The 23,674-nt window shown below is 44.2% G+C and overlaps 4 protein-coding genes across 5 annotated transcripts in view; 2 read left to right on the forward strand and 2 right to left on the reverse strand.

Moving 5' to 3' along the window:
* The window catches only part of LOC134467884 (putative protein MSS51 homolog, mitochondrial), a 22,698-nt gene extending 13,301 nt beyond the window's left edge, over window positions 1-9,397 (forward strand). The window contains exons 6-7 of the mRNA XM_063221865.1: window positions 2,845-2,938; window positions 8,477-9,397. Coding sequence (XP_063077935.1) covers window positions 2,845-2,938; window positions 8,477-8,687 — 305 coding nt within the window. The 3' untranslated portion in view covers window positions 8,688-9,397. The remainder of the gene's footprint in view (window positions 1-2,844; window positions 2,939-8,476) is intronic.
* A 171-nt stretch (window positions 9,398-9,568) lies between these two features.
* On the forward strand, window positions 9,569-18,439 carry LOC134467883 (putative protein MSS51 homolog, mitochondrial). Of its 2 annotated transcripts, none has more exons than XM_063221863.1 (6): window positions 9,569-9,719; window positions 10,509-10,661; window positions 11,312-11,436; window positions 13,752-14,315; window positions 16,389-16,503; window positions 17,011-18,439. In XM_063221863.1, the coding sequence occupies exons 1-6, from the start codon at window positions 9,703-9,705 to the stop codon at window positions 17,207-17,209; spliced, it is 1,173 nt and encodes a 390-aa protein (XP_063077933.1). In that variant the 5' UTR covers window positions 9,569-9,702; the 3' UTR covers window positions 17,210-18,439. The 2 variants fall into 2 exon arrangements, with proteins under 2 accessions (XP_063077933.1, XP_063077934.1); XM_063221864.1 differs by having other exon boundaries at window positions 10,512-10,661.
* A 590-nt stretch (window positions 18,440-19,029) lies between these two features.
* Window positions 19,030-19,939, reverse strand: LOC134467639 (myeloid-associated differentiation marker homolog). Its single transcript, XM_063221476.1, has one exon. The coding sequence runs from the start codon at window positions 19,937-19,939 to the stop codon at window positions 19,061-19,063; it is 879 nt and encodes a 292-aa protein (XP_063077546.1). The 3' UTR covers window positions 19,030-19,060.
* A 926-nt stretch (window positions 19,940-20,865) lies between these two features.
* Window positions 20,866-21,729, reverse strand: LOC134467276 (myeloid-associated differentiation marker-like protein 2). The gene has a single exon (XM_063221177.1). It carries the CDS (start codon window positions 21,727-21,729, stop codon window positions 20,866-20,868), a length of 864 nt encoding a protein of 287 aa, XP_063077247.1.
* Between the last annotated feature and the right edge of the window lie 1,945 nt (window positions 21,730-23,674).

Here is a 23,674-nt window from a genome sequence, read left to right on the forward strand (position 1 = left end):
TCAGAGCAAATGGCATCATGGACACACACACACACACACACACACACACACACACACACACACACACACACACACACACACACACACACACACACACACACACACACACACACACACACACACACACACACACACACATGAATGGACAAAGGCATGCATGCACGGACGCATCCACAGATACATGCTCTCTCTCTCTCTCTCTCTCTCTCTCTCTCTCTCTCTCTCTCTCTCTCTCTCTCTCTCTCTCCCGCTCTCGCTCTTGCGCTCTCGCTCTCTTACACACAAACAGACAGACAGACAAACAGACACTAACACACACACACACTAACACACACACCTAGGCACATGATCTAGGCTCACAAACATGCACTCGCGTACACTCTTGAAACTCGGGGAAGAAGGATGGCCAGGGAGGGGAGGGGAGAGGAGAGCCCAGTGAGTAAACAGTCTAGACTCTAGTCTATGCAGCCTTCAGGTCTTCAGTAATAATAGCCCCCAGATAAGCTGGGAGGCTTGGAGACACCTGACAAACCCAAAGATGAATGAGCCGCGGAGACTTAGAGAGTCCAAATGCCTCGGGCGTGATGGTGGAGCTCACATAAGTCTGTACACAAGTACACTTGATGCAGAATCACACATCAGAAATACAACACACCATGCTGAGGGAGATGGGCTTTTGTATGAGAAAAAATGGGAAATAGAAACTTCTATTGGTAGTAGGGCTGGGCGATATGGAAAAAAAACTATATCACGATATGGATTACTTTATATCACGTTAACGATATATATCACGATATAGCTCAATTACATACGTTTTTAGCTATTCTCTTTATTTGCTCTTTATTTTTTCATGTCGCAAAAACAACCTTTCTTTAAAATGGATCTTTTTATTCTTATTTTTACAGTTACATGAACTGATAGTGTGTATTGTGACAACATGAAATATAATTAAATGATAAATTGATAGAAATTACTATTTTTATTTTTTTATTTAACCTTTATTTAACCAGGAAAAATAAACCCGTTGAGATTAAGAACCTCTTTTACAAGGGTGTCCTGGCCAAGTGGCGGCTCAAGTTACAAAATTAAAATTACACAGTTGCATTAAAATAACAAATCAAGTAAAATAACATGTCAATTGAAACAGTTACAGACAATAGACTCTGTCTCAAGTGATCTCATCTTGGAATTAAAATCGTTCAATGGAATCAGATCTGTTAGTTTCAAGTCCTTTTGTAGATTGTTCCATGAGGTAGGGGCTGAAAACACAAATGCCCTCTTCCCCAGTTCTGTGCGGAAGCAAGGGACAGAGAGTAACAAATGGCCTTTAGAGCGCAGACCATAAGACTCAATATTCCTCACTGTGATTAGGCTGCAGATGTAAGGTGGCAGTAGTCCGAGTATTGCCTTGTAAATAAATGTATACCAGTGAGTAAGTCTCCTGGTAGTCAGTGAAGACCATTTAACTCTGGCATAGAGTTCACAGTGATGAGTTTGGGCCCTACAGTTAGTAATGAACCTCAGGGCACCATGATACACAGAGTCAATCTTACTCAGACATTGGGATGAAGCATTCATGTACAGCAGGTCTGCATAGTCTAAAATGGATACAAACGTTGCAGAGACAAGGCGCTTCTTAACATGAAAGGAAAAACAAATTTTATTTCTAAATAAAAAACCTAACTTTAGTTTAAGTTTCCTCACAAGATTTTCAATGTGGGCTTTGAACGTCAAAGTATCATCAAGCAAAATACCCAGGTATTTATACAAATGTACCACCTCAATTTCAGTTCCCTCAAGGGTGAGTACTGAGGGGATGATTGATGGTACTTTCCTTGGCTTTGAGAACAACATTTGCTTAGTCTTATCAGCATTAAGAAGCAATTTTAACTGTAAAAATGTCTGTTGGATCACATCAAAAGCCTTCTGCAGTGATTCAATAGCATTAACGGCGGATGGCCCGAAGCAGTAAATTATTGTGTCATCAGCATAAAAATGCATGTTCGCATCAGACACATTCCGACCTACATCATTTATGTACATGATAAATAAAAGGGGACCTAAAACCGATCCTTGTGGCACCCCCTTGTGGACACTGACAAATTCTGAGTACAAGTCATCGTGTTTGATACACTGGGACCTACCACTTAAATAATTTGTGAACCAAGAAACAACATGATCTGAGAGACCAAAGCTGGAAAGCCTCTCTCTGAGAACTGTGTGGTCCACAGTGTCGAACGCCTTGGAAAGGTCAATGAAAAGTGCTGCACAGTACTGATTTTTGTCAAGGGCAACAAGTATGTCATTGACTACTTTTGTGGCAGCAGTGATAGTACTGTGCTTTTTCCTAAAACCTGACTGAAGCCTTGAAAGAAGGTTGTTTGTGTATAAAAAAGTCTTTAAGTTGCTCGCATACCAGTGATTCCAGGATTTTTGATAGGACACACGATATAACGATATAACGATATAAACGATATAGGAGAAAGGTCACGATAGACACTTTTATATCACGATAACGATATATATAGTCATATTGCCCAGCCCTAATTGGTAGGGGCTTTCTATTGGTAGGGGTTCACACACACACAATTTTGTTGCAGTTGGAAAGGTCATGTTCCAAAAGGTTTTTTTTACCCAGTTGACTTTCTTCAACTTTATTTAGACAGGACAGTGAAGAGTGGAACAGAAAATGAGAAGGAGAGAGACACAGGGAAAGATCGGGAAATGACCCAGATCGGAAATCGAACCGGGTCATCCTCATAGTAGTCCAGTGCCCAGCCAACTAAGCCATGACTTGGCCAACCTTTGATGGTTCTGTCTGCTTTCTCGTCTCTGTGTTTACAGGTTTTCATGCCACTCAGAGTTTAGGCGAGGGCTGGCTACCAACACTACTGCTGCTGAGGGACTATGAGCTTCCCTCCATGTTCACCATGTTCAAGTAAGTCAATATGTGTCCATAGCAGGTAATCAATACATTTCATTGCTTCCATAGTCATTGATTAATCAGTCATTAAAGGTGCACTGTGTAGGATGGTGGATAGAGTAGGTATCGCAACTATGCTGCTTATTGAAACTGTGCTGCCTATTGCCATTTTTTATTGCATATTTATTAAATAGTAAACTCATATTTTCTACTGTAGCATTACCAAAGAACAGTAAGTTTTGCAGCTAAAAATGGCGGACATGGAGAAGATCCACCTTTTCATGTATGAAAAATGTAATTTTCCCGGTCATAATGAATAGTTAGAATTTGATGGTAGTGGTAGTATTTGTGAAAAAGGTAACATTTATGAATGGGCGGCATACATTCTGGAAAGAAAAGGTTAAAAATATTACACTCTGCACCTTTAAATCAACTAAGATTCAAGATTCAAGATTCAAGATTTTTATTTGTCACGTGCTTCCTTGTGCAAGCACAATTGGCAGTGAAATGGGGATTGCAACTGCTCTGTGCTGTGTTGGATGGTAAAAAATAAAAATAATAAAATAAAATAAAATAAAAAATAATTAAAAATAGTTATTGTCTTAATTCAAAAAGCGGATGGCTTGAGGAAAAAAACTCTTACGCAGTCTCTCTGTACTGTGCAGCCTTTCGAACATGGAGTGACTAGGATGGAATGTGTCTTTCATAATCCTTTGTGCTCGTGTCTTTGCCCTTCTTGCATATATATCTTGCAGCCCTGGAAGGATGGCGCCAGTGATTTTTTCGGCAGCATGCACTACTCTGTGCAGGGCTATCTTATCCTGAGCTGTGCAGTTGCCATACCACATTGTAATACTTCCTGTAATTACTGACTCAATTGTGGCAGAATAGAAGGACTTCTGCATGTTTGATGGAATTCTGAACTTTCTTAGCCTCCTGAGGTGGTACAGACGTTGCAGTGACGTGCGGTGGGATTTATGGCTGGTGAGGCAGTAACTTTTTCAATATCAGATTTTCAAAAAAATAATTGCCAAATAGGCCTACCGACAAGTTCCATATGTCATAGCAGCTTTCTTAACATAAGGTAGGCCTACATATTTTGACATACTGCATTTCCGCAGAGAAAATGCTATTAGATCTCTCTCTCTCTCTCACACACACACACACACACACACACACACACACACACACACACACACACACACACACACACACACACACACACACACACACACACACACACACACACACACACACACACACACACAGGATTCAAACAGTGGTCTCACATAAACCACACAGCACCAATGTGGACAGGAGAGAAGAGCAGAGCAGAGCAGAGGAGAGGAGAGTAGTGGAGAGGAGAGAAGAGGAGATGAGAGGAGAGAAGGGGAGGGGAGAGGAGAGGAGGAGAGAAGAGGAGAGAGGAGATGAGATGAGAGAGGAGGAGAGGGGAGGAGAAGAGAGGAGAGGAGAGGAGAGGAGTAAGGAGGAGAGGAGAGGAGCTCAAGGAGAGGAGAGGAGAGGGAGAGGGAGAGGAGAAGAGAGAAGAGGAGAGGAGATGGGAAAAGAGAGGAGAGGAGAGGAGAGGATATGGGAAAAGAGAGGGGAGGAGAGGAGAGGAGAGGGGGTAGGAAAGGAGAGGAGAGGAGAGGAGAGGAAAGGAGAGAAGAGGAAAGGAAAGGAGAGGAGAGGAGAGGAGAGGAGAGGAGGAGGGGAGAGGAGAGGAGAGGAGAAGAGGAGGGGAGGGGAGGGGAGGGGAGGGGAGGGGAGAGTAGTGGAGAGTGTATAAGCTCCTTCACAGCCCACTGCTCTCACACACAAATATGGACTGAGCATCACGGCGGATGCTCAATGAAAGACACACAGGATTCAAAACACTGTGTCATATAGACCGCTGAGCACCACGGCGAACAAACCGGTGTGATAGCTTTTGTGATACGCACTGGATTCTCGTGCAAATGTAGGCCTACATCTACTTGTACGAGGCTACGGCAAGCGATGTGGGACAAAGGTGTGGCAGGAAGCGAATGTCAACATAAACAGATATTACACAAGCTTCGATATGGTCACCAAATATTTTGGGACTGTCATTTATGTTATGCCTACACTTTGGAATTAAATCAGAGTCTTGTAGTTACACGGGTATATTTGATTTACCTCAACGGTACCCTGTACTCAACTTTACAAACAGTTACAGGGCACATGAGAATCCGGTGCCTATCACAAAAGCTACCACACCGGACAGAATCACGGCGTATTCTCTCTCTCCCCACGGGTCTCACAAACACAGGCTTCACACACATAGGAAACACTGGTCTTACCTTACTCGTACATCGGGTCCATGCGCCGCTCTTTCACGGTTCTCCATCACTTTGGCGTTGTGCATGCTAACGTTAGTTTAGCCGGTGCTGTTCATCTAAAGCCACATCTATTCGAGACGCCCCAAACGTCTCCAAAGCAATTTGGCATTGAATATGAGTAGCCGCGAGAATTTGTGTTTCGTGAGGCTCCTTAGTGAATTGTTAAGTCGTAAAATCCCATGCGTATGGTCTTCCATACATTCTCGCCGGTTGCGAGAAACACAGGGGAAACAAAAATCTTTTCTGTTGTAGGCCTACCACTCACTTTGAAATGATCGGGTAGTTCTAATCTTCTGACCGGTCACCTGCAGTAGCAAACCCTTCAGCTCTGTCGGTCCTCCATTCTTTATCACATATATTCCCCTTGGAAATCCAACTTTGAGAATGCTCTTAGTTTCGTTATGAAATCCACTTGTAGCAGTCAAAGTGCACAAGCTAGCCAACAACACCGACTGACTGTATTGTGAACTTCAGATTCGCTATGACGTAACTGGCCAGCAAGACTCTCAACGCCAGAAGGAGTCTGCGGCCAGGCTACAGCTCGCCTCACCACTGTATCTTTCAGTGGTCGTTAAGCCAAAGCGTTCAGAGTAAAGAAATGATAATCACACATAGAAAATTGTAAAAAATGATCAGGAAATGAGGGCACACCATACATACTTCTATTAAGTGTATAAAAACATTTAATACAATATTACCAGGTTACGTTCACAGAACGAGCAAAATGGCGCATGCGCTCAAGCTTGTGAACGAGGGATTGCGCAATCCGGGGTGAGGCAAGTTCAGATTTGCCTCAAATTCAGCGTATTCGGAGAAATTTGACATGAAATGGGCAAATATTACGATCTTGGCCACGGAAATGATTGAAAATGAGTGAAACTGTTTAAATACTACTCAAATGGTAGTTATGGTGCAGATGCTTGAAAACAATTGCTGTTATTGTTACTATTATTCACATTTACTGCATCTCATCATTCTCATGTGGAGCTGGTGAGGTAGTGCCTCCCCTGCCGTATTGGAGTGCACGTGCCTGAGACGTTGCCTGGCCTTTTTCACTACGGTGGTGATGTGAGGTGACCAAGACAGATCTTCAGAAATGTTGTCGCCTAGATACTTGAAACAGCTCACTCTTTCCACAGGGGTACCAAAGATTTCCAGTTGAGCATAGTTCTGATCTTTTCCTCTTCTGTAGTCCACCACAAGTTCTTTGGTTTTGGTGACGTTGAGCTCTAAACTGTTCTCTGCACACCAGGATGACAACATCTCAACCTCATTTAGGTAGGCTGTTTCATCGTTGTTGGAGATGAGTCCTACCACCACTGTGTCATCTGCAGATTTCACAATGGAATTGGAGCTGTGGGTAGCTGAGCAGTCATGGGTATAAAGGGAGTACAACAGAGGGCTGAGAACGCAACCTTGCGGTGCGCCGATGTTGAGGGAGATCAAACCAGTAAGCAAACCAGTATGAGATTCTCTGACAGATTACCGGCTGGCGCTATGTGAATTTCTGCTTTTATCACCTCTTTGCATTTTCAAATTGTGTTTTAGCTGCGTATGTAAGTCATACATCAACACGGTTATACTGTTTTTGAGCATTGCTGTATAATTTGAATGATGTTGGAATTTATATCACACAATAATTTGATCCAGAATCTTTATTTGGTGAGACTATACTTTACAACACCAAGTGCCAACCTCCACTAGTTTTGCAGTTACTCAAGTTGAGCAAGCTCAAAAATTCTTATTTTGTCAAAGCAATAACCAAGAGAAAAGAGAAGCAAAACAGATGTCATAGTAGGTCCCTGTTAAAACTGCATCATAGACGGTGGATGGATGTTGTACCAGGAAAGGTGCTAAGGGCATGTGCTGACCAACCAGCACCAGCCTTCACTGACATTTTCAACTTGTCAGTAATACAAGCCACCATCCCAGCCTGCTTAACATCTGCCACCGTCATACCAGTTCCAAAAAAGTCACCTATATAACCACCCTCAATGACTTCAGCCCTGTTGCATTCACACCTGTTATCACCAAGTGCTTTGAGAAACTGGTGCTGAGACATATCAAAGCCTGTCTCCCCCTGACCCTAGCCCCTCATCAGTTTGAGCCCACTCGCTCTACACATTCGACTGCAGCCCCATCCACCCAGAGAACATCATTGTCAAATTAGCAAATGACACAACAGTGGTGGGGTTGATAACAGAGGGGAACGAGGTGGCCTACTATGGGGGTGAGGTCCTGAAACTTGAAGAGTGGTGTGCATCCAACAACCTGGCCCTGAACATCTCCAAGACAAAGGAAATCATCCTGGACTTCCGGCAGAACAGACATGCTCCTGCCCTCCTCTACATCAATGGGGAACGTGTGGGAGTACACATCTCTGCTGACCTTGCATGGTCAATCAACACCTCTGCTCTGGTAAAAAAAAAAGGCCCAGCAGCGACTACACTTCCTGAGAGTGCTAAAAAAAAACCATCTAGACACAAGCTTGCTGGTGACCTTTTGCTGTTCCACCATAGAGAGTCTGCTGACATACGCAGTGTCAGTGTGGCACTCAAAATGCACTGAGGCTGACAGGAAGAGGCTGCAGACAGCACCAAAAATCATAGGTTGCCCCCTGCCTCCCATAACCACCATTTACATCTCCCGCTGCCCAAGAAGAGCCAGGAGTATCATTGACGACCACTAACACCCTGGCTTTCATCTGCTCTCACTGTTGCCCTCTGGAGGCGCTACAGGCCATTACCAGCCAACACCGATAGAATGAAAAACAGCTTCTTCCCCAAAGCTGTCACAATACTGAACGCACACTTGAAGGAATGTGTTAATTTATCAAGGATAAATCTCTCTGTGCGCCTCGAAGGGAAGCTCAAATCGCATTAAACTTTGTATAATGACAATAAAAGGCTTTGTATTTCTATTGTACTGTATTGCTTTGTATAGATCATGGTCCTCATCACTTGAGGTGTGAGCGTACCACATGACAAGATAAGTGAGTAGATTGCTGGTCAAATGCCTCCCCCTAGTGTACAAAATAGGAAGTGAAAGGATGAAGGGTATCATGTTTGATAAAATATCCACAAAGTTGGATCATGTAATCCCCCTCATATCTCTCTCTCTCTCTCTCTCTCTCTCTCTCTCTCTCTCTCTCTCTCTCTCTCTCTCTCTCTCTCTCTCTCTATGTGTGTAGTGAGCCGGAGTATGAGCTGTCTCTTCAGATCCTGCTGGAGCTGGAGATGCACATCAAGGCTACAGGCGTGAACCCCTTCCAGTCCCAGAGGCCGGAGCCTGTGCAGGCCTGCCCCAACAAGCCTCCCAGCTACTGCAACGCCCACTACATCTGCTTCCAAGGCCTGCTGGAGAGAGAGGAGTTTGAGGAGCCCGGACCCCAACAGGCCTAGCCTGCGCAAGGCTGAACGCACGCACGCACGCATACACACACACACACACACACACACACACACACACACACACACACACACACACACACACACACACACACACACACACACACACACACAGGCATGCACAGATAGGGATGCAGTGGTGCTACACCTGCCGGATTGATCTACTTGACAAAAAAGTGACAAAGAAGTGAGTTTTTTCTCCATAATGTCTGCACGCCACTACACACACACATACACACACAGACACACAAACACACTCTCTCTCTCTCTCTCTCTCTCTCTCTCTCTCTCTCTCTCTCTCTCTCTCTCTCTCTCTCTCTCTCTCTCTCTGTTGTGCCACTGCCACAGGGTGTACAATGCTCTATGCTTGGCTTCCCAGACATGCCGTATATGCTGTGCAGTCAGTGCGTGAGACTGCCTCGATGGCTGGACCTATTCTGTTCTGCCTCTCTCTTCATCAGCACCACGCCTCCCCTTCTGTTACCATTTTGGATTTGATGTTATTGACACACGGTACAAATTTACTGCAGTGGGTTTCATGCTTTGGAGTCTTTTGTGTTTGCATTTGTTGCTATTTATATATCTGACATAGGCTACTTCATGACATTCTTTACTTTTTATCTGGCTTCAAAAGGCAGTTTTGTGAAATTGTTGTTGAAATTATGATGTGCTTTGCAAACAACAACCAATAAACCTTTGGTTGAACCAGTTTAATTGTTTCATGTCTTGTTCATTAAACTATTCAAGGTGGAAAAACTTTGGCAGGTTTATGTGTTGGGGTTTCATATGGAGTTCTAGGTGAGGTTTGCGATTTGATCTAGCCTTCTAAGTTCAGGTCGCATAAAGAAGAGAAGCCTCCAGAAGCGTCTAGAATACGACCACCGGCAGCTGTTGGATATAAATGGCGGTAGGGGCAGGCGCGCTTGCGACACGGACAACTTAACTCCAAACGCAGAATTTCTTTTCAGTGTTAGTTCAACATTTTTTTTCAGTTTAAGCTGCCTTCAAAATGTCAGAAACTGCGAGGTAAGTCTCTATAAATGTATTATTAGTCGTCACGTGCCTATCAGTTCTCGCAATTCTTGTGCATGCCTGGGTTTACGTTCAAGCTAAAAATAACGCGCATTTACAATTTGCGAATGAGAACAAACCATTCACAAACCCTGCTGGGTGGAACACACACGGCTAAATTATCCCATTAGTGTGTCTTACAGCAGGACTGTTTCAATGAAGTTAGAAAGAAGTTCTGTCGTGCGCCTCGTGCATAATAAGCGCCAGTGACGCGCCGGCACCTTGCCAGTCAAGGGTGATATTATACCAGGTTAGCCTACGTAGGGCCCCACGGCAACCTATCGCTTATCATTGTCATATTTCCTAATAATATTGGTGTTGATCCCGAATTCTCATGTATGAAATCACACACCCTACACGAGTTGTTCCCTATATGGTGAGCTGTCTAAGAATAGGCCTAGCGGTCTAGGAATAGTGGAGCCTATAGTTCTAGGAATACGTCGCTAAGGAATTTTGGTCGTCGAGAGAGAAAAAAAACAGGTGTGGGCAGACACACGCACGTCGAAAGCACAACAGCTGAATCTCACGTCAGATTAAACTATCAGTTTATGTGAAGTCATTGACCATTGTGAGGCCTATCCTATTGAGTCTTTCTGTTATTATTTAAGAGATTAAAAAAACCTTAATCTGCTAATAGGCCTATTGCTGATAATATTAGCTCATAATTAGATTCCTTAGATCATTATCTTAACTTATTTTGTAGGCCTATGCCTCACATGGTTGTGTCTTTTCCTTTACCTCCAGTAGTGACGCACCTCAGAATGAAAGCAATGCCCTTGCTTTTCGATCCCAAAAAGAAATGTTTGAGAAGATGGAGGAGACATTCAAGATATGTGCAGCCTGTGACAGAAAAGCGTCTCAGATGTCAGATCCAAAGGCACTTAAACGCTGTGCCAGGTAAGTAGTCTCACGCGACAGAGGTGCCCCACTCACCCAAAGGCATAAATAACATTCAATGGATGATCCATTACTTGTGGAACTAAAATAACAACTTACCTTGAACTATTTTCACCTCGGCATTCTCCCTGTTGAATACTGTACCTCCTAACTGCTATATTCAAAGATTCAAAGAGTCAAAAAGCTTTATTGTATACCACGTTGCCATATTACAAAATATAGGGTCTATAAATGTATGTATACTAGTGTATAGCCTACTGTATAATCGTACATTCCATAATTGTATTGGCCTACTTTATGTGTAACCGAGATGATACTGCAGTAGTTCGCCACTTGGGGCTCGAACCCGCCACCTACCAGTCAACGCTCCAGTTCAGGCATGGGAGGCACAACACGATACCGCTGAGCTAAAGGTCCAGACCGATAGCTCAGTGCTACCGATACTGTATATAAGGCTTTGAGAGGGAGGTTTAGGCCTACTTAACGGTCTACGCTGAACGCCGCTGGTTGGCGTCAGTAAGCGCTACCAATATTCAGTGCTACCGATACTGTAGGCCTATAAGGCTTTGGGAGGGAGGTTTACTAACGTTTTACATACGCCGAACTCTGCTGGTTGGCATCCGTTACATACTGTATCTATAATTCGTCAGGTGTCTGAATGTGTATTACTGCTGCAAGGAGTGCCAGAAGAAGCACTGGCCCGAGCATAAGAAGCTGTGCCGGACCCTGGGACACGCGGCCATAGACAGACGAGTGGAGTGGCTTATCTACCAAGGTGAGTATTATGTCCAGTTCAGGCTAGTTTGACTGTTACTGACAGCATTGTGTTATGCCTGTGTTATGTTGCGTATAATGTGTGTGTGTGTGTGTTTGTGTGTGTGTGTGTTTGTGTAGCGAAGGGGAGCAGAGTTGCCTTGCTGGGACTTGAACTCGGACCTTCTGGGGTACTAAACTCTGACCGCAAAGAGTCAGGCTCTTTGGTGTGGCATTCAGAACACGCCCACAACCCTAGTGATGATCAGTCCATCACACTGTGGGTGTGTCCATGATAGCCTTTGTCAGGGCCACTGACCGCTTTTGCTGGTTCCAGGACAGTCATCTGAAAGGCCCCCCTACCCAATACATACAATGTAATGGGAACCCAATTCTGGGGCCCCTGTCTCTCTGCCCCTCCTGTCGGCAGGCAAAGACAAAGTGTAGTGGAGTCAAAGCTAGTATAACATTCAAGGGTAACACTTTATTTTAGGGACACATCTATTAGCACTAATACATAAAATATTAATGCATGTGTAAGTAACTTGTAAGGCATGTACTAAGCAAAATAAAACAGTTGTTAAGCATGTATTCACAAATGTCTTGTTCATGCACAATAAGGGATTTATTACCAATATAACCTTAGTAAGGACCTAGTAGACCTAGATTTCTATTTATGTGTAAGCAGTAAGGGCCAGAATACAATGTGTATAAGCTCCTGGTACACTGTGTGAACAAACCCTGAACAGTGTGAAAACAGATGTGGAATAAGGGTCCCTATTCTAAAGTGATGCATTGCTCAGCCCAGATGGCTTAGGGCCCCCGCACTACCTAGGGCCCCCACTCTACGTCCCCCCCCGGGAAGCAAAGTGTAAGAACATTTCAGATTCTACATTAGTCTCAGTAGGTATGAAGATCTCACTTATTCTACTCATTCTGTTAATGAGTAATTGGAAGCATTATATAGCAAGGATTGGACGTAAAGTTATCAATGACGGTGGGTGGTGAGATGTCATTTTTTCATACACCAATTAGTTTTAATTGTAAAAACCCTGCAATAAATGCAGAATATAACAATGAGTAATAGTTTGGAAGCGAAACTAAGCTATTCCTTTCTGATAAATAAGTTAATGTTTGAGAAACTTAGCTACAAGAAGTGCAGTGCATGATGGGTACGCCCTTAGTCAGAAATGCAATGCATGGCCAATGCAGCAATGATAATATTTCTGTTGTTACGTACATGGCAAATTGTTTGGATAGCAACTAAATTTCACAAGTGAGGGGAGGAGCTAAGGACGTAGGCTCAGAGCTGGGTAGGTTGTCTGTTGGCCTAGATTGCGTACCCATCATGCACTGCACTTCTTGAAGCTAATGTTCTCAAACATTCACTTAATTATCACAAAAGAGTAGTTTAGTTTTGCTTCAAAACTATTATTCTAATTTTCTGGATTTATTTATTTTTACAATTAAAACTCAGTGGTACATGAAAAAAAATTACATCTCACCAACCCACCGCCATTGACAAGTGTACGTTCAAGCCTTGCTATATATCGGCTCTTGTTACCTCCCTCTCATTGATATGAACAAGAGAAAACTAGATGACTCAGCTGGGTAAGTATTAATTATTTGATATACCCTTACACTTTGTAAATCGGGGGGGCTAGGTAGTGCAGGCCTGGGTGGTGTGGGGGCCCTAGGACTTTGGTAGTGCAGAGGCCCTGAGCCATCTGGGCTGACCAATGCATCACTTTAGAATAGGGACCCTTATTCTGCATCTGTTTTCACACTGTTCAGGGTTTGTTCACACAGTGTGTCGGGAGCTTATACACATTGTATTCTGCCACTTACTACTTACTAATAATTAGAAATATAGGCTTACTGGTCCTTACTAAGGTTATATTAGTAATAAATCCCTAATTGGGCATGAACAAGACATTTGTGAATACATGCTTAACAACTGTCTTATTTTGCTTAGTACATGCCTTACAAGTTACTTACACAGGCATTAATATTGTATGTATTAGTGCTAATAGATGTGACCCTAAAATAAAGTGTTACCCATTCAAGGACATTCCAGATTCGGTTTCCCCCTTCACAAAAACACTATGATAAGTGTGGCCCCTTAACGCATGCCATTTCACCAGTGGAACACTGTAAAAGTAATAGTACTACACCACTATGACAGTGCATAGGGCCTTTAGTAATGCATTGCGACTTTGTCATTGCCATTCTGGGGACAGCTCATTTATAACAGGGCTCATATCTTACTGGGTTATAATATATATTAACAGACTGAACTGTGTAAATGTAACAACGAAAACCATCATCCTCCAACAGGCGATCTTCCATTCCCCACACAAGCATGGACTAGTCCTGCTGCGGAGATCAACAACTGGGACGACTGGCTGGCCATGCAGGGAGATCTGGCGCCCCGACTGGAGCCCGTCCTGTCTGGGAAGAACATGAAAGACCTCTGGGGCAACGCTGGCCGCTCTCGCCCATCCGAAGCTGACCTGAAAGAGTCCGTGTGGCGCGTGAGTAGCGAGTTCCTCTGTCGACCGTTGACAATCGGTTGGGCCATCAAATACTTCAAGCTGGACCCCTATGCAAAACCCCTCACCATTCATGTGGTGGGGGCCGGAAACAGCGAGACCCTGGGGGCCCGGGTGACGGACATGGACGAGCTGAGCAACATGTTCCCCGGGCACCAAGGCATAGAGGTGGTGATGGTGGGGCCGGAGGTGATTCAGGGGAAGGCTATTCGCCCACCGCTCATGCAGTTTGGACCCAGGGGGAAGAGTTACATCAGCGGCTACAAGGGCCTCTATCATCAGTTCTGGGAGCATGTGGTGGAGAAAGGAGAAGCGGCTAAACCAGACCTTGTGGTCGCATTTCATCCAGGTATGATAAAGGACTCATAGGTGTTCCCACAGCTTTTCCTGCAGCTGTACAGCCTGCCGATCAAATAAATGTCACCATATATTTAAATAAAATCTAATGAATTATTATAATCATGAGTAGGTGAATATGTGAATTTATCTACCTATAATAAGGTAAAAACCTTGTTGTGCAGATGATCCTGATGAAGGCGTAAGTTGAAACGTTGGTCTCATTAAATGTACTGTGTTCTGAGTGTGGCACGACCATTGTTTTTTCAAGGATCATCCTTTCCAAATGACTAAATATTTGATAAATCTATCAAGTAATCATACATTGTCTTGGCATAGACATTACACATACAGTCCCAGGAAAAAGTTTGTACACCCTTAGAAATTTCTTACATTTCTGTCAAAATTGGTCATAAAGCATGGTCTGATCTTCCCGGAAATCACAAGAAGGAACAACCAGAGTCTGCTTTAACTAATTCAACCCAAACATTTACAAGTTTTCATATTTTCATTGGCCATAAGATGTAAACATTCACAGGACAGCAAGGCATAAGTAAGTACACCCTTGCATTCAATAGGTTTTAACCCTAAGTTTGTTGCAATAACCTCAACCAGATGTTTCCTGTAGTTGCAGATCAGATTAACAAAACAATCTGGATGTATCTTGACTCCCTCTTCTTTAGAAAACTGCCCTTCTTCAGCAAGGTTTCTGGGATATCTGGAGTGAATAGCTTTCTTGACTTCATGCCATATCATCTCAAATGTTTTTTGTCAGAGCTTTGACTGGGCTATTCCAGAATGTGTATTTCATTGTTATGAAGCAATTCAAAAGTCAATTGCCTCTACAATATGGGCTGTTGTCCCATTTCAGCACCCATCCTCTTGTGTGCCTCAACTGTGTGACAGACTACCTCACATTTTTTCTGTAAAATATCTCAATAAACTTCTGAGTTTATTCTTCCACTGATAATAGCAAACTGACAAGGGCCTGAGGCACCAAGGTAGCCGCATATAATGATGCTCCCGCCACCATACTCAAAAGTGGAGAGATGGTGTTTTGGTGAAGGTGTGGTTCTCCAGTTCTCCTCCAAACATGATACTATGTGTTCCCCTGAAAAAATCAACTTTGGTTTCATCGTTGGTCTACAGAATATTTAGCAGTAATTTTATGAAGCATATAAATGCTTTTTCGCAAACCTCAAAGGTGCAGCAATATTTTTTTGGACAGAAACCCCATTAATTTTAGATTGGCAGAATGAACCCCATTTTTAGCTATTCTTGGTTACATCTCCACTTCTGAGTATGGTGGCGGGAGCATCATTATATGCGGCTACCTTGCTGCCTCAGGCCCTTGAAAGTTTGCTATTATCAGTGGAGCAATGAACTCAAGTTTATTGTGATATTTTACAGAAAAAAATGTGAGGAAGTCTGTCACACAGTTGAAGCACATAAGATGATGGGTGCTGAAATATGACAACAACCCATACTTTAGAAGCAAATCGACATTAGAATGGCTTCATAACAATGAAATACACATTCTGGAATAGTCCAGTCAAAGCCCTGACTAAAAACAATTGAGATTATATGGCATGAAGTCAATAAAGCTATGCACTCCAGACATCCCAGAAACCTTGCTGATGAGAGGCAGTTCTCTAAAGAAGAGGGAGACAAGATACATCCAGATTGTTTTGTTAATCCGATCTGCAACTACAGGACAAGTGTGGTTAAGAATATTGCAACTAACTGAGGGTTAAAACCTATTTAATGCAAGGGTGTACTTACTTATGCCTTGCTCTCCTGTGAATGTTATAGCCTTATGGCCAATACAAATATGATAATATGTAAATGTTTGTGTGGAATTAGTTAAAGCAGACTCTGATTGTTCCTTCTTGAGATTTCCGGGAAGATCAGACCATGTTTTATGATCAATTTTGACTGAAATGTAAGAAATTTCAAAGGGTGTACAAACTTTTTCCTGGGACTGTATGTCAAGTATTGATTTTCCACACAACAGTGGTGCATCAACAAAATCCACACGTTCAAAAACATTTCCAATTTATTTCTTCCACTTTTTTTACCACTATAGGGGCAGAAAACTATAGTTTGGATGCGAACGATGTGGACAAAGTGGAGCAGGGCTGGCTACCAACTCTGCTGCTGCTGCGAGACTACAATCTGCCCACCATTTTCACAGAGACAAAGTAAGTGACATCTCTTTCACCCATCTCATCATGTCCAGGTAGCCTGAAGCGTCAGCATGATATTTTTTTGCGGGAGTGAAGGGAAGTTGCGAGGAGGCACTAGGTGGCGACAGCACTAGTAGGCTGCAGCAGTGTTTCCCAAACTGGGGTAGGGGGGTCGCGGAGGTACTGAAGGGGGTGTCGCAGACAGAAAGGTCCAAAAGGGGGTCCTCGCTGAAATAGTTTGGGAACCACTGAGCTACAGTATTATTTGGCTGCATTACTTGGCAGACCACAGGTCTCCACACTGGTGTCGCTCATCCCAACTCATTCACTTCTAACTACCTTTGACCAGACTGCAATTTCTGATATTCAAGGTATGCCCCAAGGTATGAGTCAAATTGTGATGTGCGCCTCAAAGGCACCCCATTGTGGCAGTATAACTTCACTGAGGACCTTTAGTCCTTTGAGGAGAGCACTTGTTTCTACTTGTTTCTAATCATTCTGCTCGTGTGTGTCCCTGTGCAGTGAGACGCAGCTGCAGTACACCATTCAGATCCTGCTGGAGCTGGAGATGCACATCAAGGCTTCGGGCGTGAACCCCTTCAGGTCTCTGAAGCCGGAGCAGGTGCAGACCTCCCCCAACAAGCCCCCACTCTACTGGAGCAGTCACTTCGTCTGCTTCCAGGGCCTGCTGGAGAGGCTGGAGGAGGGCGAAGAAGACTAGACTCGCACACACGGTTGTATGTTTAACAGGGTTCCCACTGAGCATGGAAATCCTGGAATATCATGGAAATTCAATAGAGGTTTTTTTTTCGAGTCATGGAAAGCCAAGGAATTAGGTCATTTTGCCTGTACAGTCAGAGAATATCATGGAAATTTGTCAAAAGTATAGTATAATATCGCTACTGTACTGACAATGTATGCTGGTTTACTTGCCGCTCTAAAATTGTGCAACATTCTAGAATGCAAAAATATTAAAGGGAGATGGCTGAAAATGGAAATTTGAAAGACTGGCAATCATAAATTGACCCCTTTTAAAAAATCTGATCAAGATGTTGGGTATTTCCTGTTATGAGAGGCCATGGAAATTCTACTTTATTGTCAGGGAAAGTCATGGAAAAGTTGTGGAATTTTAAATCTGACTTGGAGTGGGAACCCTGGTTTAAATCAGGTTTTTTCAACATTGGGTTCGGGACCTCACATAGGTCCCCTGGAGTTCAAGTCGCCTGAAATGTCTAGACGAGACATCTAAACATGGTAGTTTGCAGTCACAATTTGTCCAATTCAGTGCAAGCAACTGTGAGCCATTGCGTTGTGGTGAACAGTAGGCCTATATGTCAACTTTAAATGCATAATATTCTGTCAAAAAAAACAAAAAAAACAATTTGAGATATCCAGATGGGGTTGTGGGCCAAAAAAGGTTAGGAATCTTGTGTGCGTGCGTGTGTATGTGTGTGTGTGTGTGTGTGTGTGTGTGTGTGTGTGTGTGTGTGTGTGTGTTTGTGAGGAGAAGGTGGAAGAGGACTACAAAGTACACTCAGACACAAAGCTGCATAATGTAAAAGTAGAGGTAAACTGATTATATATGTGAGTCGTAGGCGGCTCTAGAAGAGGGGCCAGGGTGGGCCAGTACAACATCCATGCAATTGAACTCTTATTATTTATTTATTACTCTCTTAACTTGTGATGAAAATCAATGAAAAGCTAAATAAACATGTATCAAATAGATTATTGACATCATTTTGTCCCCTAACATACACATTGGCCTCACCTTGGCCACAATAGTAATTTTAGGCCTAGAAATGCCACAGCTGTGTGCACAAGATTCTGCACATGACATGACACTAGTTTGTAGTTGTTACATCAGTTATTCCATTGTACCTAAGGGCTTTTCATTTTCTTTTACACCTCTCTGCTCAGACCACAGTATTAAAGTACTGTCTACGTGTGTGCGTGTGTGCATGTGTGCGCGTGTGCGTGTGTGTGTGTGTGTGTGTGTGTGTGTGTGTGTGTGTGTGTGTGTGTGTGTGTGTGTGTGTGTGTGTGTGTGTGTGTGTGTGTGTGTGTGCACACATGCGCGGTTCCTTGTGAATGGGTCATTTGCATTATTAAACTGACAGACTGCTTTCTGAAACGCCTTCCCTCTGTATTTGAGTGCTATCTCATCACAGGCAGCTGCACCGTTCCGTTAGGGAAATCGATGAATGTCAATTTCACAGTCATTGTGTATACTTAGACATTAATTGGTTTGGTTTTGTGTTATTTTTTTGTATGATTTTATAATCATCAATCAATCATTCAATCATTTCCAGGACTTTTTCTACAACAGAACAACCGTAATGTGCATGTAGTTCAGCTACATAATCTGACAATAACACGTTGGATGTTAGGCAGATGACTGATTGTGTACATACTGTGACAGTAATATATAAAAACAAATGACTTTAAACAAACATTTTATTTGCAAGAACTTTATTGTAAATTGTAACCTTGTTTTCTTACACTGTCTGCAAATACACTGACAACAGGAGTTTAAAAAAAAACCTTCAGCTTCATTACCTCTCCTCTTTACAGTTCAGCGGTTGTTGAGATTCACCAGAGACAAAATCATGTCCACCGCATACAGTATCAAATTCACCACCGTCAAGGCCAACACGGTCATGAGGTCACTGTAGCGGAAGCCATAGTTTGAAACCGAGCGGCCTTCACTGTCAGACTTGAAGACGCTGTAGTAATGCCGCTTCCCGTAGATGGGCCAGAGGATGAGAGCGGAGATGTAGAGCACCACGGCTACAATGTTGAAGATCACCTCGATCTTATCCACACACAGCAGGGCTTTTAACAACTTGATCAGGTTGAAAAGCATGATCAGCACGCTCCCAACAAAACAGACCAGGTACACCAACAAGCACCAGCCTAAGGCCAGTGGGATTTTCGTCGTTCCCACGGCAAAGAAATATGACGCGAAGGCGACGAGGAGGATGCAGGAGAGCACGGCTTCGGTGAAGCGCAGCATTCCGCAAATGGCCGCCAGGTATCCGCCAGTCATGCTCTTGGACTTAATCTTGGCCATCACCCCGTCCACCAGGAACACCAGCGCGGCGCCAAAGGACAGGATGACACAGACGATCTCCAGGAAGCAGGTCTTGCAGGGCATGACGCGGATGGCGTAGAGGAGGGAGGCCGACAGCACCATCTCTGCGCAGGTGAGCGTGAGGCCCGTGGCCAGGTCGTCCCAGCTGTGCTGCAGGCACACGGCCAGCAGCAGGTCCAGCTTGAAGGTCTCCACCACCAGGATGGCCAGGGCCACGATGACGCCGAAGACCCAGCAGAACTCGCACCACACGCCGTAGGGTGAGATGGCCTGGTGCCGGGCCCAGAAGAGGATCACACTCAGGCCACACAGCGCCGCCTCCACTATGCGCAGGCTTTGGGATATACTCAGGCAGCCCATTGTTGTCACAGCACTCACCGCTGTAGTAGTCCTCACAGCAAAAGTCAAATAAGGCACAATACACACAGAGGGACACACACACCAGCAGAGACTCTGAGAGAATGCCACATATAGATGCGATATCCTCAGGTACAATACTACCTCTGTGACAGGCTCACCACTCCCTTTGGTAATCATTCATTTCTTCTCTCATACAGTGCACTCCAGCAGTAGAGGAACAAAGTGCCAATTTGCATCTCATTACAATGGCCAAATACACCGTTATTGCTGGCGTAAGTTCAGCCACCACTGAAAATATGTGGTGAAAGATATTCTGTTTAAGAAGCTGAAGTTTTAGACAGAACTGAACATTTTTTATACGTTCTGTTCAATGCTGGAATCTGGAATCTCACTGGACTGCTTAGAATACAATTTAAAAAGTTTTATTTGAAAGTGTGATTCTCATACATTATAACATTATGTAGAGCATAGTCAATTCAGTTTACTGTACATACTCACTGTGTAGTGTACACTCGTGGTCACTGTATGATTTACTTATTTGTGCTTAAGAGCTACTCCTCAAAGTAGACTGTGTTGAAACTCACCTGCCATCAAACTGAGGGAAACACTCTGGTGAAACTAAATTGCAATGATCAAAGGCTACATGTAGGGTTGCTCTTATCCCATTTATGTAATTAATTAGCAATTCAGTTTCATGTCCCAAAAAGTTATTCTGAATGAGGTGTGGGCCTAAAACATAGTATATTGCATATGGAGCAAGTATAATATTAAACTGTGATATCCTTTGAAGTGTGAGTGTGTGTGCGTGTGTGCGTGCATGCGTGCGTGCGTGTGAGTGTGTGTGTGTGTGTGTGTGTGTGTGTGTGTGTGTGTTATAAATGTGCATGTGGATGTGTATATGTATATCCATTGTCCATGTCAGAGCCTTAGGAACGTTTGAAGCCACATATCCCCAAGAGCGTGAAGACCAAGTCCACGGTGAAGAGGCCCAGGTTCACGTAGGTAAATAACGTGACGAGGAAATAAAAGCTCCACGCACAGCCTCCTGCCGGGCAGTCGTCGGGCCGAGGGTTGTTGCGCAGGGTGTACACGGGCCACAAGATGGCCGCCAAGATGTACAGCAACACAGAGAGGACGAGGATGAGGAACTCCACACGCGTGAGGTTAAACGGCAAGCAGTCGCGTAGCTTCTTGAACACGTTCACCGCGATCACCACGGGGATGATGGGAAACGGGATGATGTAGGCCACCAGGCAGAAGATCAGCGCCGCCTCCGTCTGGTAGCCCATCACGGACACGAAGATCAGACAGCTCACGTAGGCCTCCAGGATCTTGAAGATCCCCGGCAGGGCGGCCAGGTACTTCACCGACCTCGTGGAGTCCAGCTTGTCCTTCACCAGCTCCAGGACGTACAGCACGGCCACCAGGATGGCCAGCACGGCCACCAGCCAGTCCCACAGGCACTTGAGGCAGACGTAGAAGATGCAGTAGCACAGGGCGCAGGTGGTGGTGGTCAGCGCCGCCATGAACGCAATGCCGGTGGTGAAGTCGTCCCAGTCCATGCAGAGGAAGAGGATGAGCTTGTGGATGAGGAAGAGCTCGATGATGGTGATGACCAGCGTCAGCAGGAAGCACAGGGCCCAGATGATCATGGAGTAGTACCAGAAGGTGTGCGCCTTGGGGGCCACGCCCGCCCCGATGAAGGTGAGCAGGCCCAGGAGGATCTCGGCCATGTGCAGGAAGCCCCTGATGTTCAGCAGGGAGGACGGTGAGAACTTGACCTTGTCCATAATGGATCGGATGGTGGCGTATATACTGCACACAGGACGGGAGTAGTGGAAGAGGAGAGAGTAGTAGATGGACTGTAGTGGACTGACTGAGCACACACCAGAGTGAGCACACAGGCACGGGGGGTGTGAACTTGGCAACCTTATCTCAATGCCTCTCTCTAATAATGGCAGATAATGTAACGGACAAAAGCGCATGAGCAGAGAGATGTGTGAAAGGAATTCACAGAAAAGGATTATGATTCAGTATACTGTCTATTTCAACCAATGTAGAAGGTAAAGTAGTGTAAGTGTAGTATCATTTCTAGATAGTGTCTGCCTGCCCTCTACCTGAGGGTACAGCAATGTGTCATGTTATGGGTTTGGCAAAAGAAATGTGACAAATGTCACCTCTTCCTGTCCAAAAAGACACCCCAATAAGACACCTGCTGAGTATGCTTACTGTCCTTCATGTGGCCATGTTTGTAATACGATTGGACCAAATATTTGTTAATCTGTTTTAGACATGGAGCAAACTGTGAAGGGCAAGCTGGATTCAAAAGCTTGCAATCTATTAAAAAATGACCTAGTTTTGCCCGACCAAAATACCCTAATTGGACAGGTAAAAACAGGTCATTTGGAAATATGTGGCATTGGATTAATACTGAATCCAGTTTGCCCGTCACCATGGCCTTAGACCTAGAGTAGACATTGCAGTCACCTTAATGAACTCAGCCGTACTCTCTCTGCCTCCCTTTTCCTCTACTTTGGCTACGCTGGGAGGTAGGCAAATGAGGTACAATGTCATCTTTCACCCTCTTGCACATTGCTGTTGGGCTCTACAATAACATGATTTCAGGAAGGGCCAATAGAAGACATGCCTATCCTCCAGATCTGTCCTCGTGCCGTATCCCCATGATGTGTGCCGTTGCACCAGTGAAATGCTGTAATAATCATTGAAAAGTTAGACACCAGGGGTTCGAGTGCGGCCGGGCAAAGCCATGGATTCCTCCATACTTTCATGTCCTCACTGATTTGTCCACAGATCTCTGACACACGAGGCCAGGATGCAGGACACAACATAAGGAGATTTTGAGATCTAGCTCATGTCAATGTAAGAGCACAAGTACTGTATCAAAACACAAAACGAACACCTACAAGCTTAATGAATCACACTATCCAGCGGCGTACAGGCTTTCCCCCAGCGCTTTCTTATCAAGGCGGCCGCCTTGACTAAACCCCACCCCCGCCTTGGCTACGTTCCCTAAAAAAAATAAAAAATAAAAAAAAATGCGTCCGAGGGCAAAAAAAAAAAAAAAACTTGTAAAAAAAAAAAAGTTGTAATGCATGTTCAAGCGCAGGCACTAGGACAACATCGGTTGGACTAAATTGTGACACCTAGTGGTCGGATTTATTACTACGCCATGTGTGTCCATCCTCGAGGCCATATTTTGAAACCATTTTAATTTTCAATTCAATGGTTCAGCGAGAGATTCCAGACGTTGCCATATCGTCGGTGGAATAACTGAGAAGGTAAGTTGTAATTCTTGGGTTGCAGTTACGTCAGAATGCCCCTTCACTGGAGCGTGCGAATTTGAAATGGTGGACAACCCTGGCTTGGAGCCATTGAAACCCATTCAAAAGTACATTTTTTCGATGTTCGAGTTTGAAAGCTGTTCTTGTTTGAAAGCTGAGAACCTCAGCTATCCATACCTGAAAACGGTATTTTCCTAGCATCTACCAATCCGAAGGTAGCCTACTTTAAGTGCGGGGTTATTTTTCTAAAGATAGCTTTTGTTTCCTTGGAAACGGACGCGGTTTATGTGTTACTCACAATGATACAGTAACTCAGCTCATATGGTGGACAGGAAGCTCCTTGACAACGTAAACATGGACATGAGCGACTACTGCAAGCGGTTGGACCCGGCATGTAGGGAGAGATACTTGGCGATTGTGAATTGAGGCATTT

The sequence above is a fragment of the Engraulis encrasicolus genome, chromosome 17 (assembly GCF_034702125.1).
Source record: "Engraulis encrasicolus isolate BLACKSEA-1 chromosome 17, IST_EnEncr_1.0, whole genome shotgun sequence".
Classification (NCBI taxonomy): Eukaryota; Metazoa; Chordata; class Actinopteri; order Clupeiformes; family Engraulidae; genus Engraulis; species Engraulis encrasicolus.